Source organism: Diabrotica undecimpunctata, chromosome 1 (assembly GCF_040954645.1).
Source record: "Diabrotica undecimpunctata isolate CICGRU chromosome 1, icDiaUnde3, whole genome shotgun sequence".
NCBI lineage: Eukaryota > Metazoa > Arthropoda > Insecta > Coleoptera > Chrysomelidae > Diabrotica > Diabrotica undecimpunctata.
This window is the reverse complement of record NC_092803.1, coordinates 136,200,192-136,217,753: the sequence shown is the minus strand read 5'-3', so window position 1 is coordinate 136,217,753 and position 17,562 is coordinate 136,200,192. Positions and strand designations below refer to the sequence as shown.

At 32.5% G+C, this 17,562-nt stretch overlaps 1 protein-coding gene across 2 annotated transcripts in view; it reads left to right on the top strand.

The window, feature by feature from the left end:
• Positions 1-17,562, top strand: part of LOC140432095 (paired box protein 6 homolog) — a 159,226-nt gene that overhangs the window by 122,829 nt on the left and 18,835 nt on the right. For both annotated transcript variants that reach the window (XR_011949765.1, XM_072519937.1), the window contains exon 4: positions 13,554-14,032. Coding sequence is in view for 1 of the 2 variants with exons in the window: in XM_072519937.1 (XP_072376038.1) it covers positions 13,554-14,032 (479 nt within the window). In the remaining variant the exon portion in view is untranslated. The remainder of the gene's footprint in view (positions 1-13,553; positions 14,033-17,562) is intronic.

Below are 17,562 nucleotides of genomic sequence, written 5' to 3'. Positions count from 1 at the left end.
GTTTATTTCAACTTATCATCAACTTCTTTCGAATACAGTTTTGCGAATAAACCACAAACTCAAGAATTCTTTTTGTTTCATGAATTTTTGATGATTCAGGTTTTAGAAAGAAATATGAGCCCAGATGGAAAACTAATTAGGGATGTAAACTTAAGACCTGTATACAATCAGGAATTCTTCGAAGAGAGGGTGGAGCGATTGTAAATTAGTAACGGAAATGACACAAACTTATCAATACTTCTGTCTATATTTCGTACATTTATAATTTGACAATTGTCATAACATTATAGAATAACTTTACCTAGACTCATTGTACAATCCACAAACGGCAAGAAGCTTTATAAGCTTTATATATATATATATATATATATATATATATATATATATATATATATATATATATATATATATAGGTATATATATATATATATATATATATATATATATAGGTATATATATATATATATATATATATATATATATATATATATATATATATACCTATACCTATATATATATATATATATATATATATAATAAAGGTAAAAGATATCGGCATAGCTCGCAACAAATGAAAAAAATATATAATAAAATATGTGTATAAGATGGAAGGCAACCGTATATACGTATTTCTGACTATTGGTCGTCTTCTAAATATTTACCTGTGTACTTAAGCATAGACTACAACCCTTAGCAGGCAATACCATCAGAAAATATCAGGCAGAATTTAGACAAGATCAGCTATCGACCAACTATTCACGGTTAAGTAGGTTTTAAGCTAAGCCTGGGAAGGTGACATAGATGTTTGAAATATCTTTGTCGACTTTAAACAAGCCTATGACTTAAAAAACAGGGCACATTTATACAAAATATTAGGTGAATTTAAAATACAGCCCGCACTAGTAAGGCTCATTCGAATGACGATAACGGACACAGTGGCTCAGGCATAGATACAACATGAGATAACAGACCCATTTCAAATAACACAAAGATTAAAACAGGGTGATAAACTGGCACAAACATTGTTATATATATATATATATATATATATATATATATATATATATATATATATATATATATATATATATATATATACATATATATGTATATATATATATATATATATATATATATATATATATATATATATATATATATATATATATATATATATATATATATATATATGTACGTCTCCAGCGTCTTCAATGGGTAGGCCATGTATTAAGAATGAAAGAAAAAAGGCTGCCAGAAAAACTGTAAAATGCAAGAATACAGGGGAAGGGACCTACTGGAACACCGAGAAAACGATGGGAGGATGCTGTAGATGAGGACGCAAGAAATCTTCTTGATAGTCGATTCTGGAGGAGAATGACTACAGACCGTAACAAATGGAGAGGTTTTCTGATGGAGGCCAGGACTCCAATTGGGCTGTAAAACTATATAATGGATATATGGATGGGTAGATAGATGGATCTTTTATTCAGAGCGATCCTAGTGTATATTAGAAAGGACACAATATTTAGGAACCAAGTGGACCTATCCTAGAATAGATACTTATAAATACTGTTCAAAATACCTTTGATTTGTTCAAAAATGCTGCTTCTTTTATAAAGATCACATAACCGAATCAAGTTAATAATTTTAATTGAGGTTAATTTATATTATTTTATTGTCGTTGAGAACTTTGATGTTAATTATAAAGGTGTATAATATTATAAAATGTTAGTAAAATGTTGTTTACATGGAGTATCCGATATCTACGTCTTGTTTTTTTATTTTTACACTTACTATAATTATAACCGTTAGCTCTAATTTGCTTAGACTGAATACCTACTTCAACTTGGTTCCTGAAATCACTTAAATGTAATTAGCAATTTTTTGAAAAATAAGTTTAGTTAATAATGTTGTTGCACGCACTTCAAGCTTTCAAATCAAACATTAAAATGATTACACAGCCTATTAGGAATACGCGTAGTATTTGTGATTTAAAAAGTGAAAAGCCGTTTTAGAAATAAAAGAAAACTTACGTCTTAAATCCATAAAAAAATAGTTTATGAATTATTTATAGAAAAACTGACAAAAACTAGCAACTAAGGAAAGTATCAACATAATAAAGATCAAGCAAAGGAACCTGAAAATATTTTGTGAAAATTAAAATGGAATTAATGATTATTTTACAAAAAACTAAAAGGTGAAAATAATGTTTTAAGCAGAAACTAAAATAATAAGGATTGAAAAAAATAAGCTGTCACGTTACACCTGGTAGATGCTACACAATAAAACTATTTTATATAGGATACAGGCATGTAATAGTTATTTATTGTATAAGACGATAAAATTGTACTTTATCTTCGAGAGCGTTTTTTAGCGTCGAGACGTCAGTCGAGACGCTAATTATGCTCGAAAAGACAATGCGACTTTATCGTCGTGTGCAATACAACATTTTTTTCTATAGCAAGACTTCAAGTTCAGGTGAAAAATAGAATTTCAAAGAAAATTGTAATTTTTATCACAAAAATCGCAATTGTGTTGCTCCGTTGCTAGGGATATGAATTCCTCTGTCAACAAATGTCAAAAAAATGTTACGTTTCGGTTTTTGCGGAGAATATTGTTGCGTTTTGTGTACAAAGTGAATAAATACGAAATGGACGGAAAAGAATTGACACAAGAAAAGGAAAACCTGTCATCAGATGTAGAAAATGCAGCGTTGGAAGCAGAAAGTTTATTGTTGCCACAAAAATCTAGGATGATATATGAGAAAGAATACCAGTCTTTTAAAAAGTGGAAAAGCATTAAGAATATCAATGGCGTGAGTGAAAAAATACTTCTGGCGTATTTTTCTGAAAAGTCGAAGAAAGCGATGCCATCGTCATTATGGTCGTATTATTCGATGCTGAAGCGTACGTTGTTGGTGAATGAAAATTGTGACATTTCTAAATTCAGCAAGTTAACCACCTTACTAAAAAACCTGAGTGGAGGATACAAAGCTAAAAATTCCAAAATCCTGGAGTCAGATGACATTATTAAATTTCTGACAGAAGCTCCTGATGACGTCTGTTTGTTGATGAAGGTTATTGCTATTTTTGGTGTGCGTGAAGCGACTAGGTCCGATGAATTGTACAAGTTAGAAGTGTTTAACGTGGACGACAGAAAATCGGCGATAATCGTTTCATTATCTGATACTAAAACCAAGCAGGAAAGGTCGTTTTGTAGTACTGACAAGAAAAGTGGACTGAGTTTCTTGGAAATTATGAGAAAATATATTGCCTTGCGCCCCAAAAACGTACCTCACAGTAAGTTTTTTGTAAATTACCGACAGCAAAAGTGCACTACTCAACCGGTGGGGATTAACACTATATATAATATCCCCAAGAAGATTGCAGATTTTTTAAAACTTGCAAATTCAGAAATGTACACGGAGCTGATCTAGTAAAAGTTAACGTTTAGGTGGATGGACTCTTACATTGAAGAGTCAATAAGCAATAAGATTGCTGTATCCAAGTGTATACTTGGCGGACCAGAAAATCAATCCAGTACCTCGAATCAAGTGTTTAAGCAAACGAGTACAAGTTGTGATGCTCCAAAAATAGATATTTCTAATAATGTTAATTGTAAAATTCCAGTTGTTTTTAATCCTTAATGTGTTTGAATTTGTAAATTTTATCGAATAAAAAAATGTTAAAACATTTTATCTACTCTTGCTATTAAAGTGTCACTTTATCTACTCTTGCGGTTAAAGTGATACTTTATCTACTCAAAACAGTTGTTATAGCAACACTTTAACATTAGCTATGGAAAAAAACAAAATAAGTATATTATATCGGAAAACAAAATATTAATTTTTTTAATTAACGCTAAAATTAAACAAAAATTTTTTTGTATTTTTATGTAAAAAATATATTTCTTAAATATTATCAGCACTTTGCTTAGTCATTTCACTCACATTTTATTTCACCTGCTAAAAATTTTAGTTAAATATCACACAAACGTGTTCCAAAGAACAACAGCACTTTATATGTCACAGGTATTTCGTAGCAAAACGTCAACACGGTAACAGTCGTTCTACCTGGACGCATTAGATGTTGCAATCATAATGTTAAGGAACATTTAAAATCGGATTGTAAAATGTTTGACTGAAGATAAACAAAAATATTTTCTAAAAGAAAACTCTCATACGTGAAAACTTCTTATATAGGACAGACGGATAGACAATAAACCTAAGTGCTATGAGAAGGTTGGAGACCTTCGAGATGTTTGTGTTTTGAAAAATTCTGAAAATACCAGTGCAAATTATGTAGATTTTAATAAATTTAAATATTTAAATGTATTATTATCTAAAATATTAGCACAAAACATTATTAACATTATTAACTAAAACTGACAGTAGTTGTGTTTCGAAAAGTTCTGCAAGATAAATTCATGCAGAAAGTGTTCTAAAATGGCTCTTAACGAAAAAGAGCGAATTACTATTCTAATGATGAGAGGATACGGTGACAGAAAAATATCTTGTTGTGAAGTAGCCAACTTCAATGATACTTTCCCAAACCGTTCTCCTATTCATAAGGCGACGGTACAAAAAACTGTAAAGCGATTTGAAGAATCTGGAGAAGTAAAAGATAGATACCGATCATGTAGACCGAGAAGAGTGATGAAAGATAACAAAACTTTAGATATAATGCAAAGTTTTGTAGAAGATCCACATACATCCTCACGCAGGGTTGCACAAGTACATGATGTAAGTCGTTCTTCAGTCTTAAGAGTATTACGTAAGAATAAATTTAAACCATGCAAAATTAACTTAATGCAAGAATTAAGTGAAGATGACTTCGATCGTAAATTAGAGTTTACTGAGGTAATGATGAATAAAATTGAAAATGATGAAAATTTCGTTAACATATTTTTCCGATGAAGCAAACTTTACACTGTGTGGAAGTGTAAATCGATACAATTTAATGTACTGGAGTGACGTAAATCCACACTGGATGCATAAAATCCTTAGTCAAAGACCAAAAAAATTAAATGTAGGGTCAGGTATAGCAGGTACTCAGTTAATTGGGCCATTTTTTATCGAAGGAAATTTAACGTCAGATAGTTACGAAATGTTACTTAGAAATGAAATTGTACCTACACTGAGAAACTTTAGGTTTAGAAAGCCAATTTTAATCAGATATGGTTTCAGCAAGATGGAGCTCCAACTCATTGGTGTAAATGTTCGGTGTTATTTAGATGAGATATTTCCCGGGCGATGGATTGGTAGACGAGGTAGAATTGAATGGCCTCCACATACACCCGATTTCAATCCTAAAGATTATTTTTATTGAGGATACTTGAAAAATTTAGTTTACAAAACTAAACCAGCAAGTCTTGCAGAGCTAAGGCAACGAATTATCGATGAATCTCGAATAATTTCTAGACAATCATGGAGAGATGTGGTAGATGCATTCTACCATCAATTAGGGTACTGTCAACTTATAAATGGAATACATTTTGAACACTTGATAAAGTTACCATTATGTTAAAAAATGTTGTAATCTATCAAATGTTGCGTTTTAATGTCATTTAAAATAGTTAATATTGAAAAATTTATTGAGACAATTAGTCGTTGCCAGACTTCTGTTTTATGTATTAAGACCTTCCAGACTACATAAAATCATAAGTGTTACATATGGTTGAACTCGTATTGCATAGGAGATTCCAATAATGACTGAATATACTGGCTGATAAATTTGAAAAACCAAAGCTACTAATAATATAAGAGAAACGGTAAATCTGGCAACATTGCAAATATCAAATATGGAATCTCCGTATTCCAAAATAGGTGTTCTCCCCAAATTTTGTACAATTACGACTAGCAATTTACGAGATAATTGGCCGTTTCCAGACTTTTGGGCCACTCTGTATTATATTATGCATTACTTTAGTGATTTATTCCAAAATTTTTTTATTCTTCCCTTATGATTGGCTATGTACACTGTTCCTTATAAAATCATTCTAAGTGATTGTCCTCCATTGTTAATTGCCTTAGTTGCTGCTCCATATATTTAATTCTTGCTTTTATTTTCTATATTCTATTATACTTAAAAACACTCTCATAATTTTAGTATTATTCAATTTTAGTACTATTTAAAGTTTGAACAGCTTGAATATTTCTAATATTTTTTACATTTTTGCCAAAGCTTATGCTGAGTTTAATTTAAATTGATTTTTCATGCACTTATACTCATACACACACATACTCAATTAGAAACCCTATAATAATTTATTGTTTAATGTTCTGTAGGACAAACACATAATTTTTGATTAACTAAGAAATAAATAAGATGTGCGAAATATCAAATGCAATGAAATCAATATTGTATTGCTATAAATCAGGTGTCATCATCTGTAACCTCATTTTTACATGTAAAAATTTAATAAAAACTCATTGTTGCTCACATATTGGTTCGTTAGCCACGGGGATGAATAGAAAATTAACTGAGAGATAAATCATATCAGGCTCGATCGGTATCTGATATTCAGATTCTTGAGCGATCATGATCAATGCTGGCGTATGATTAATACCAAATATTAATCACCAATCGGTCACCATGTAATTACAGCGCGTTGGATTCTTTCGAAACTAGATTTATGTGAAGAGTTTGGATGTGAATTTGTCAATCGCCAGGTGGGTCTCTAGACATCTTCGGATCGATTTAACATAGACGTAGACGGCAGGGTGACACCAAATCATTTATTAAGTTTTGAAAATTATCTACAATTCAGAAAAACATTTGCACTGAACACTTTTTTGACATAACATTCGACAAATAAATATTTGATATGAGCTGGTACAAAAGTTTTTATACAGAGTAAAAATAATTATGGCTATTACAATACACAAAGGAAATGAATTTTTTTGTAGTCGGCTGTATACTATAAATTACAAAAGTCTTATTTAAAAAATTCTCTATAAAAAGGTATATTTATTTAAAAAAACGGCCCTTTCGGGCTACATCACAGAACGTTCTCGGAAAAATTATTACATCATCACTGTTGTTACAGTTCATATAATAGTGAAGCCATCAAATGTATGGTCAAAAACCTGCCTGTTAAGATCTTGTTAAGACCTACCGACATGTATATGCAGAAAAGAAAGATCTAGCATTATCTCTAAAGTTGCAGTTGTGTGCGATCGCATTGCACCTGATTCCTACACAAGTAAGTTTGTACACTTTTTGATCTGCAGTGTTACCTTTTGCCTCGTTGTGTTTCACCAAATCAGAGCAGCATGACTAAAAATGGTTCTAAAAACCGTTATATATGACCATTAAGTTATTTTGGTAGACCTCATGTTTTGCCACAAATCTTACGGCACTCATAAAGAGCTATTGTTGCTTTAGAGCGATATTTGCGAGGTAAGTATTCCACGTAAGTTTTCTATCTACAATATCTCAGCGATGCTTAATCTCTTATGATTAGATTAAAGTGTTGTTCCATTCTCTGTCAGAGGTTGAACTATGAATGTCTTTTTGTTTGTGAATGACGCAAATATTCGTTTTATTAGGAATTATTGCAAGTCCTTCTTTTAAACATTAGGTAGTTCCTGGATTTAAGATACCTTACATTCGATCAGCAATAATACTATCATGATTACCTCTAACCACTATAACTAGATCATCTTCATAGCCGAGAATAGAAAATTTTCACTTTCAGTTTTGTTAAAAGATCGTCAACCACTATAGACGAAAGTAAAGGTAATAATACTCCTCATTAAAGACAATATTTTACTGCTCTTATGGCGGCTGACTGATGTCCTAAGTAGATAATTATATTCGTAGTACTGTTTCAGTAAGATGTTAACAAATGCCCCTTTCTGCGTATATGAACGCACATAATGCCACTTGTTTTAACGAGATATTCTTCTCGAAGATTTGGATTAAAAAATGCTAGGCATTTATGCTTAATTGCCCTGGTTGATGGATGCTTCGTTAAGAGGTATACTTGACTAGGATTTACTTTTTATGTGTTTAGTATTTTAGTTTTTAGAAATTAATAAGTTCGTTAAAAAAGAACAAGGAGATAGATTTAAGAGCATATAAAACAAAACAGATACTTGAAACAATATAAAATAATAAAAATATGAAAACGTTAGAAAAAAATTATCATAAAACAGAAAATAACAATCACGAAAATAAAGAAGAAGATCTGTATCCGATAAAATAGCTCCAAATTTAAATTCTGCAATAGGAGGTATTAATTGAACACCAGTTCTAATCATCCGTGAAATACTAAAAATTAGAGAAAACACAGTATAACACAAATTAAAAATTCTGTTTATTTAAGTGCCTATTTTTGCAAATAGACAGCCTGAGGGATTCTCAAGTAGTTAACCAAAGAAGAGAATGGTAATCGGTAATGACGGTGAACTTTGATCACTCGACCTATGGGCGGAACTTTTCTATAGCGAAAATAACAGCAAGATACTCTCGCTCAGTTACGGAATAATTACGTTCGGAACGTGTAAGGGACCTACTTGAATAAGAAATCACTTGTTCACCTTCTTCTAGTTCTTGAATAAGTACGGCTAGGAGACCATTATCACTAGCGTCACATTGGATAGTGTAGGGTTCAGTGAAATCGGGTTGGACGAGAACGGGGGCGAAACTGAAGCTTGTATAATAGAGATAAAGAAATTTTCGGAATCGGAAGTCCATTTAATAGACTGAATTTTCCTTTGTCTTTTAAAAGGTCATTTATGGGAAAAACGAGGGTCAAAAAGTGTTTTACAAATCTATGATACACCGAACATAAACTTACAAATCGGTCAAACTTCAGTCGAATTCAGTTAAACTAGAATAATTAATCATTACCGAATTCTTATCAGAGTTAGAACTTAAGGAATTTTCTCCAACTATATATCCAATAAAATTAAGTCTAGTCCTGAAAAATTCATATTTTTTAATATTTATTGTTAAGTTAGCCTCTTTGGGTTTATTTTTGACTTAGTATTAATAATAAAATGTGTTTCTCGAATGTCGGAAACAGCTTACAATATCATCGAGGTAACAAGATATGTATTGTTCAAATTCTGAGCCAAAATGGCATCGACTAAGCGCTGCAGGATTTAAAGAATACAATCGATATTTGGGAAAGAATGGGTGTCGTGTCACGTGACATCATTTAGGGAGCAGTGTCATAGTAGAAACCAAAACCTCCTGATTTGCTTTTTACTAATAGAACGTGCGGACACCAGGCTCTGTTTGAATGTTTATAATTTTAATATTTTATTTAGCTCTTCATTAAGAATTTTGGACATATAAGAGACGTGTGTTGAAGGGTTTTGATTCACCTACCTCTATGGTGGTTCGGATTTTATAAGCCCATCCTAAACCATTAGCATTGCTGACTGCATGAAAACTCTGCTTTACTCTTTTGGTAAGAGCACGATCTTCATGATCTAGAGTATTTATCGAACAGAGAGACACATAGGAATTTTCGATAGAGGGAAGAATATGGCTAGTTTATTATTAGAGTTGGTTTTGCTAGTATTGTAGCAATGATTTTTAAAGTTAACAAGAATTATTTGTAAAGCATCGGTCGAAATTAAAACCGTGTAGTATAGTAACGTAGATAGATGAAATAACAACCAGTTAAAAATTGTGAGAATCAATGACATCAGAACGGTATCCCTATTTATATATTTTGTACCAGCATAAACAACTCTGGTAGATAAACCCAAAAAATCAAAAGAAGATCAGCAATAGCCTCGGACGCAATGATAAAACTCAATAAAATATAAAAAAATCACATCACCATACTTACAAAGACGAGGCTTGTAAAAATAATGTTTTTTTGCTTTTTTTTATATGGGTCTAAATGCTGGTCGTTGAAGAAAATAGATACATGCATTATAGACGCGTTTGAAATCTTTTGTTCTTCTTCTTCTTCTTCTTCCTCCTCTTTATAGGCAATTCTGCTTGTTCATTGGAGGATTAATGCCTCTATGGAAGGTTGTCACTCCATCTTTTGCGCGGTTGTCCCATACTTCTTCTGTCGAATGGTGACTTATCTCTTGTTATTTTGATGACAAGGGTCTCCTAAGTTCTGCTTATGTGGTTAATCGCTTCTTTTTTTCTATTAAGTGTCCATTCATTTATACACTGTACGTTACATTTCCTTCTAATGTCTTCACTTCTCTTTCGATCTCCCAGCGTATTTCCTATAATTCTTTTCGGTACTCTTATCTCTGCCGTTTCCAGTAGCCTTTGCGTTGTGGCTGTATCGGCTCTTCTTTCTGAGTCATATGTCATTATTGGTCTTACACTGGCTTTATAAATTCTTAACTTCATCTCAGTGTTAATGTGTCTGTCTCGCCATATAGTGTTATTAAGCCATCTTACTCTTTGTCCTAGTTTCCATAGCTGGACAGTGTAATTCCTAGGTATTTTATTTCCATTGCTTGTTATATACTAATGCCATCAATTTCTATTTTACGTATGGTTGGTTCTTAGCTGACTACTATTGTTTTAGTTTTCTGAGATAAGAAGACTGTCGTATTAAATGCTTTTGCTCTTATGTTGTTTGCACACAATAGACACTAAATAGAAAAAGAATGGAATAACCACAGAAGCAGAATGGGGGACACAACTCAAGAGATAAATCACTAATTAGAAGTAGAAGTATCCGAAGATGGAATAGCAACCTTCCATAGAGATATCAATCCGCCAATAAACAAGCAGAACTGCTTATAAAGAGAAAGAATAAGAAGATTTTTTTTTATTTTATGAAGTGAGCATGCAACTTCCTTGTTTTTGATTGTAGACTATTCCTTATTGTTAGAGTGCCCGTCGGCAAAAAGTTTATGATAGATTTATTTTCTCCAAAACTTTGGGTATCGCTACATTAGGCCGAGTCTGACAGATTTTCCTTTGCGACTTTATTTGGGTCTCTGGCGTTTTCCTCTAATTTTTACAAAATATTTCGACCGTAAGACAGGAATTCTTTTAATTAAATAGCTTAGAAATTATAGGAAAAACATAAAAATAAAATTGTCTGATGATAAATATAGGTCATTCAACACGTCTGACGAATCCAGCATGTCTGAAAAACACTGTGATCAAATTTATAGATAACCAGCCCAGCTAATTTTTCAGGCCACTTTCGTTAACAGCAGCAAACACAAATTTTCATACTGTCTGACGGAACTTGTTTTCCGATTTTCCTGCCTAATGTTTCGGAAAAATTAGAGAAAAACTAGAACCAAAAAAAGTCGCAGAGGAAAATCGTGTGAGAATCGGCCTAATGAAGCGATACTCAAAGTTTGGAGAGAGTATCTATCATAAACTTTTTTCCGGACGGGCACTCCTAAGAACTATTACGATTATTTTTCTAGTGTTATGGATATAAGCTCTCAAACTTTTTGTCAAAAAAAACTATCAATGTATTTTTCCCAGCAATGTTTTAAATTGTCTTACACTTTAACTATTTTAAAATTTGAACTGATAATTATTTATGTCTATTATTTGAACTGGAAGAATGAAGTTTTTTAATCAATTTATTCACGCCTCTCTTCATTGACTTTTATCCCCGTTGACAGCATAATTGTCTCTCATTAGTAAAAAATAAAATATCGAGAGGCAAATTATCGCTTCCCTTTTTTATTCGAGAGATTATTGACGGCTCTCGGATTTGCAGCTTAGCATTACAAGCCGATATTGTAGAGCTTCTTTAGAATATTCTTGGCGACGGACGGTGACTAGTCAATTGTTTGTTTAGGCTTTTGAGTAGAGAATTAGGAAATTCGAGTAATTATCGCCAGCGATGTTTGAATACTTGAGTTTAGAGTGTGTTGGGAATGCGATAGTCATGATATACGGAGATAAGGTCATTAATACATTAAAAAAAGTTTAAAAGAGAACTTACAAATGTCACGTGTGATGGGTACTGTGTCCTTAACTAGAGGCAGATGGAATCGCCATGTGATATAACTTAGTGTGTGGTTAAAATTATAATAAATCAAATAAAATTGGAAAATTAGTATGTGAACATGTGAACTAACACAGTTTTACCTTGTATTAAGTTTATTTGTATATTTGAGCGCAACTTATTATACACATTCTACAATAATTGTGACCTAAATTTTTTAACAATACTATGGCAAATATACTATACTTTTGCAAAATTTTAGAACGTGTTTTATTTTGTAGAACAATTTTAAGATTTATTTGAAATACAGATTTCAGTCCTTTACAAAAAATTTCTCGTGAATTTTTATGTAAAATAATAAAGGAAGCAGAAACACAACAGTTTAAAATTTTCCATTAAGCTTCCTATGGCCCGTTTTTTTCTGATTTATTAATTAATTATTAAAGGTTAATTTTATGTAAAATAAACTAAAATATGACAATTAGCTGTTACATAAACTAAAACATATTTATTTATAAACCTTCTAAATTGACATTAGAGCAAATCTTTTCGTATTAATGATATTAATGTTTATTTAGAAAAATTTAACAAAACTGCTTTGATTCACTTCTAATTATTTCTTATTAAATTATTAAAAACGTTTGTTACCTTGGATTTGGATACAAAAAGCACTGTCTCATATAAACTTCGAACGATCTAGATCCAACCCATGGAAGACACAAAATGGATACTGCAGCTTGACAAATTCTGGTAGGAATTAAACACCAAAACTGGGCTTCGGGTTATCCTGGATGATAACAATATCTGTTTCCTTAAAATAGGCTGCTCATATTCCACTAAAAACGGCTATATTAGCCTTCACACAGAGAACAGAGAACAGCAACAAACCGGTAATTATATCACTTTACAAAGATTTTCACATAGCATTTTGAGCTTAAATCACCCTTTTCTCCAAAACTCATGGAATTAATCGAAAATCTGCCGGTTTTTAAAACTCTAACCGAAAACCATGTTTATCCGTTCAAACTCTGCTTTGTTCTCTTCCGACCGCTACTTTATCGAATTACCCATGACAAAATTTTTCCTGACTTCAACAATGAAATCGACTGCTCTTGCAGCCGGTCCATTGAGAAGTGTCTTTATCCTCAAAAAACATTCTCTTGCATGCATCAGCGGACAAATTGTTGTTTATTGCCAGCGTTAATATCTAGGCGGAATCAAGATCAATCGAAAGAGCAATTATAATTATTATAAACAGATTCGATAATGCTTACATTACCAATTTTAGAGGCAAAAAAGATAAACAATCTTTTTCGGTGTTACATACGGGGTGAAAAGAAAATGCTACAAATTTAATTAATAGGCAATTTGACGGAAAAGGTTAGTTTAACTGCAATGCTCAAACACAGGTATAGGTAATGACCACTAATATTATATAAACGTATACGAATGTTTCCTACTAAAAAAATAACTTCTTCAGGAATAAATATCCCCTCATAGATTGGATGATGTATGTATAACGTAATGAGTATTCTACTTGTCTTTTCTTTCAAATGCAATCGTAAGACTTTCCTTTATTAGTAGTTTATATATTTTTTTATTATAATTTAATATATCATTTTAATTTTGTTTTCTATTTGCAGGAGTATGCACCAACGCTACAGCCCCTTCAGTAAGCAGCATCAACAGAATCCTTCGCAACCGAGCAGCAGAACGCGCTGCTGCCGAGTTTGCCCGAGCAGCTGGTTACGGTCTCTACCACCCTCATCCCTATGCCACGGCTGGTTTTCCATGGCACTCTCCCCTCTGGCCTAATGGTCCCCTTGGTTTACCAGGCCCTCCAGGATCGGGGAATCCCACTGTAATGTCAGCTTCCCCCGTTTCCTCCGGCTCACCACATCCTGACAGCGGGCTTTTAAGTTCGCCACCAGGAACAAATTTAGATAAGGATGATTCTAGTCTCGATAGTTCAGAACAGCCGAAATTTAGAAGAAATCGAACGACTTTTAGTCCAGATCAGTTAGAAGAACTAGAAAAGGAGTTTGAGAAAAGTCATTATCCGTGTGTTTCGACGAGGGAACGGTTAGCATCCAAGACGTCGCTTTCTGAGGCTAGAGTTCAGGTAATTTTAGTTTAAAAATATAGTTTTTTAAAATGTACCAGAGCCGTAATTCCTTATTTCTAAAGATAACTTTTACAAGTTTAACTTCTTTACATACATTGAAAGTGAATTAAAAAAATCTTTTTTTACAAAACTTACAAAGTAATCTCCATAGAAGATATCGTTGACACTTTTTTCTTTTTGATTAACTAAAAATAATTATTTATTTTTTACTATTTTTATTACATAGTCAGCATATTTTATTTATTGCAGTTTTCGTGAATTACCAATATTATAACACTTTCAATTTTTCCATTTTTTTCTTGGTTAACGTACAGCTGGTTCCTAAAAAAAACTAATACGACTCATAGTAAGATTTGATCATTTTGATCAGTGTATTTTATTGGTTTGACATTATATTAAATTTATTATGACAGACAAATAATAAAATAAAGGAACTAACAACAAACAATTGATTATATATATCTTAATTCATAAATTGTAAGAATTATTAACGTCTAAATTTTAATATTATTTTGACTTCCTGCATTTTATAAACAGTATATAAATGATAGTTTTTAAATAAAATATGGTTGTTATTAATATTTTTATTATTATTAAGGGATAAAACAAACGACTTAACTCAAAGGCAAGAAAATTGTAACCAAATTAAAAGATAACTGGGCACAATCAGAGGCAGCAAAACATTTTAACATAAACAGAACCACAGTTTTTACATTAATAAAAAATGGAGGGAACAAGAAACTCTCAAAACAAAGCAAGGGTCTGGAAGGCCAAAACTATACTAAATTTAGGTATGTAAAAATAACATTTATATTTTGTAATATCTCTATCAGCATTGGTAACAGGTTGTTGTCTTCGGTCCATATGCGTGAAAGGAACTATGAAATTGTCTTCTTCAGAGAGCTCTCTCAACCGTTTTATAATAACCCCCCACACATTCTCGATTGTTTTGAAATCTGGAGTGTAGATGGGCGATGGTAAGGTTTCAATGATGATATTCTGGAGCCACTGGTTTATTATATTTGCAGTGCAACCAGGACAATTATCTTGTTGGAGGATAAAATTATTTTCTGGATACAACTGCTCCACACTGGAAAACATAATGTTTTCTAAAATATTCAGAAGAAAAGTCAGTGGATATTGATACATTGTCACTAAAATGACCAGCTGCTAGATATCTATCAACATATTATAGAAGATTAAATCTATTATTATCTGGTTTATACACCCCAATTTTGCCCTTTTTAGAATATTGAAAAATTTTATATATATATATTTAGGGATTCTACAGTATTCACTGCCTTCCCTCGCTTAACCGTTTTCATCTCTCTCTGTTGTTCCATTCTCCATCGTTTAGGCCTCTCTTACTCATGGCGTCGTCTACTTCGTTCCTCCAGGATTTTCGGGGTCGTCCTCTTTTCCTCCTTCCTATGGGGCTCCATTCGGTTATTCTCTTTATCCATCTGCTGTCGCTAGTTCTTCTTACATGTCCATACCACTTTAATCTTTTTTGTTCTATATATGTTAGTATGTCTGTTTCTATTGATGTTCTTTGCTTTATTTCGTCATTACTTCTCCTATCCATTCTTGTTACTCTGCAGCATCTTCGCAGGCATTCCATCTCTGTTGCTACTATCTTACTGCTGTTTTTCTCGTTTATGATCCAATTTTCAGGCCCGTATGTCATAATACTTCGCACTAATGTTTTATAAATCTGCGTTTTTGTCTTTATATTTAGGTGTCTATCCCACCATACTGAGTTAAGTTGTCGCATTGCTGTTCTTGTTTGTCCTAATCTTTGTGTAATTTCTTCCTCTGTTGTTGCCTTTTTCGTGATTATAAACCCCAGGTATTTGAATTTATCCTTTCCTTTGATTGTTATGTTGTCATCAATCTGTAGATCCTCTATGTCTTCTTCACTTGTAGATAGGTACTCTGATTTCGCGAGGTTGATATCTAGGCCAGCCTTGGTATATTCTTCTTGTAGTTTCTTTATCATGTAGCTGAGGTCGTCTTGGTCTTGTGCAATCACTACCTGATCGTCTGCAAAGCTTAACGTATATAGGTATTCGTTCCGTACCGGTACTCCCATGCCTTCGCATTTTCTTTTCCATGTAGTCAAGGTTTTTTCTAAGTATATTTTAAATAGGGTTGGAGATGTGGAACAACCCTGCAGGAGCCCTTTTGTTGTGGTGAAGTCTCCTATGATTCTTGTTCCTATTTTAATGGACACTTTATTTTCTTTATACAGAGCTTTTGTAGCTTCTATGAGCTCCGTCTGTATTTCTAATTTGTACCTTGCCTCCCATAGTTCTGACCTTGGTACAGAGTCATACGCCTTTCTCAGGTCCACAAATGCCAAGTGTATATCTCTATTTTTTGCTTTTTTCTTTTCCAACAGTTGTTCGAGTGTGTATATGTGGTCTATGCATGATCTTCCTGCCGTGAAGCCTGCCTGATCCTCCCCGATTTTGCCTTTTATCGCTTGCTCTATCTTTTCTCGCAGTATCTTCCCATATAATCTTCCTATTGATGATATTACGCTTATTCCTCTGTAGTTTTCGCATCGTTTTCTATCTCCTTTCTTAAATATAGATGTCATATATGCCTCCGTCCATTCCTTTGGGAGCTGTTCTCCATTTATGGCTTTCTGAAAAATCCATTGTATCATCCGGTGTAATTTTTTTGATCCGTATTTTATAAGCTCAGGTGAGATGCCTCCAGTTCCCGGTGCTTTCTTATTTTTGATTGCTTTTATGGCCGTTCTCATTTCCCTATCTGTTATTTCTATTTCGTGTTGTGGGAATCTGCTTCGTTTTCGCCTGTTTTCTTTTCCAATGAATTGTGGTTTTTGTTCTGTTAATAGTTCCTTGTAGTAGTCCTTCCATTCTTTGTCCTGTATATTTCCCAATTTAATTTTCTCTTGTGAGTTTTGTTTCAATTCTCTCAGTACTTTCCATGACTCCGAAGTTCTTATACCTTCTATATATGTTTCAATATTTAAGCAGATTCTTTCCCATTCTTTATTCTTTTGCTGTGTTATTTGTTTTTTCACTTCTCTATCTTTTTCTTTATATTCTTTATAAACTTCGTCGTTGTTTGTAGTCAGCCATTTTCTGTATAGTTGTTTTTTTTCTTCAATTATTCTTTTTGTTGGTTTATTTATTTCATAATAGTGCTGTTTATTTGTTTTTTTTTCCCCAAGGGCTTCGAATGCTGCTTGCTTTATACTCACCTTTATATGCTCGTATATTTCTTCGATGTTGCCGTATCTAAATTCTATTAATTTTTGGTCTATACGTTGTTGGTATAGTTCTCTTATTGATTGTTCTTGGAGTAGTTCTATATTGTATTGTTTTTCTCTTATAGTGTTCAACGGTTCTTCTGTAGAGGGGGTCTTGTTATTTTTCCAATAAATGTCCATTTTTGCTGTCAGTAGTCTATGGTCCGTTCCACATTCTGCTCCTCTTTTGACTCGCACATCTTTGATGTGATGTATATTTATGAATATTTTTATGTCTGAAGAA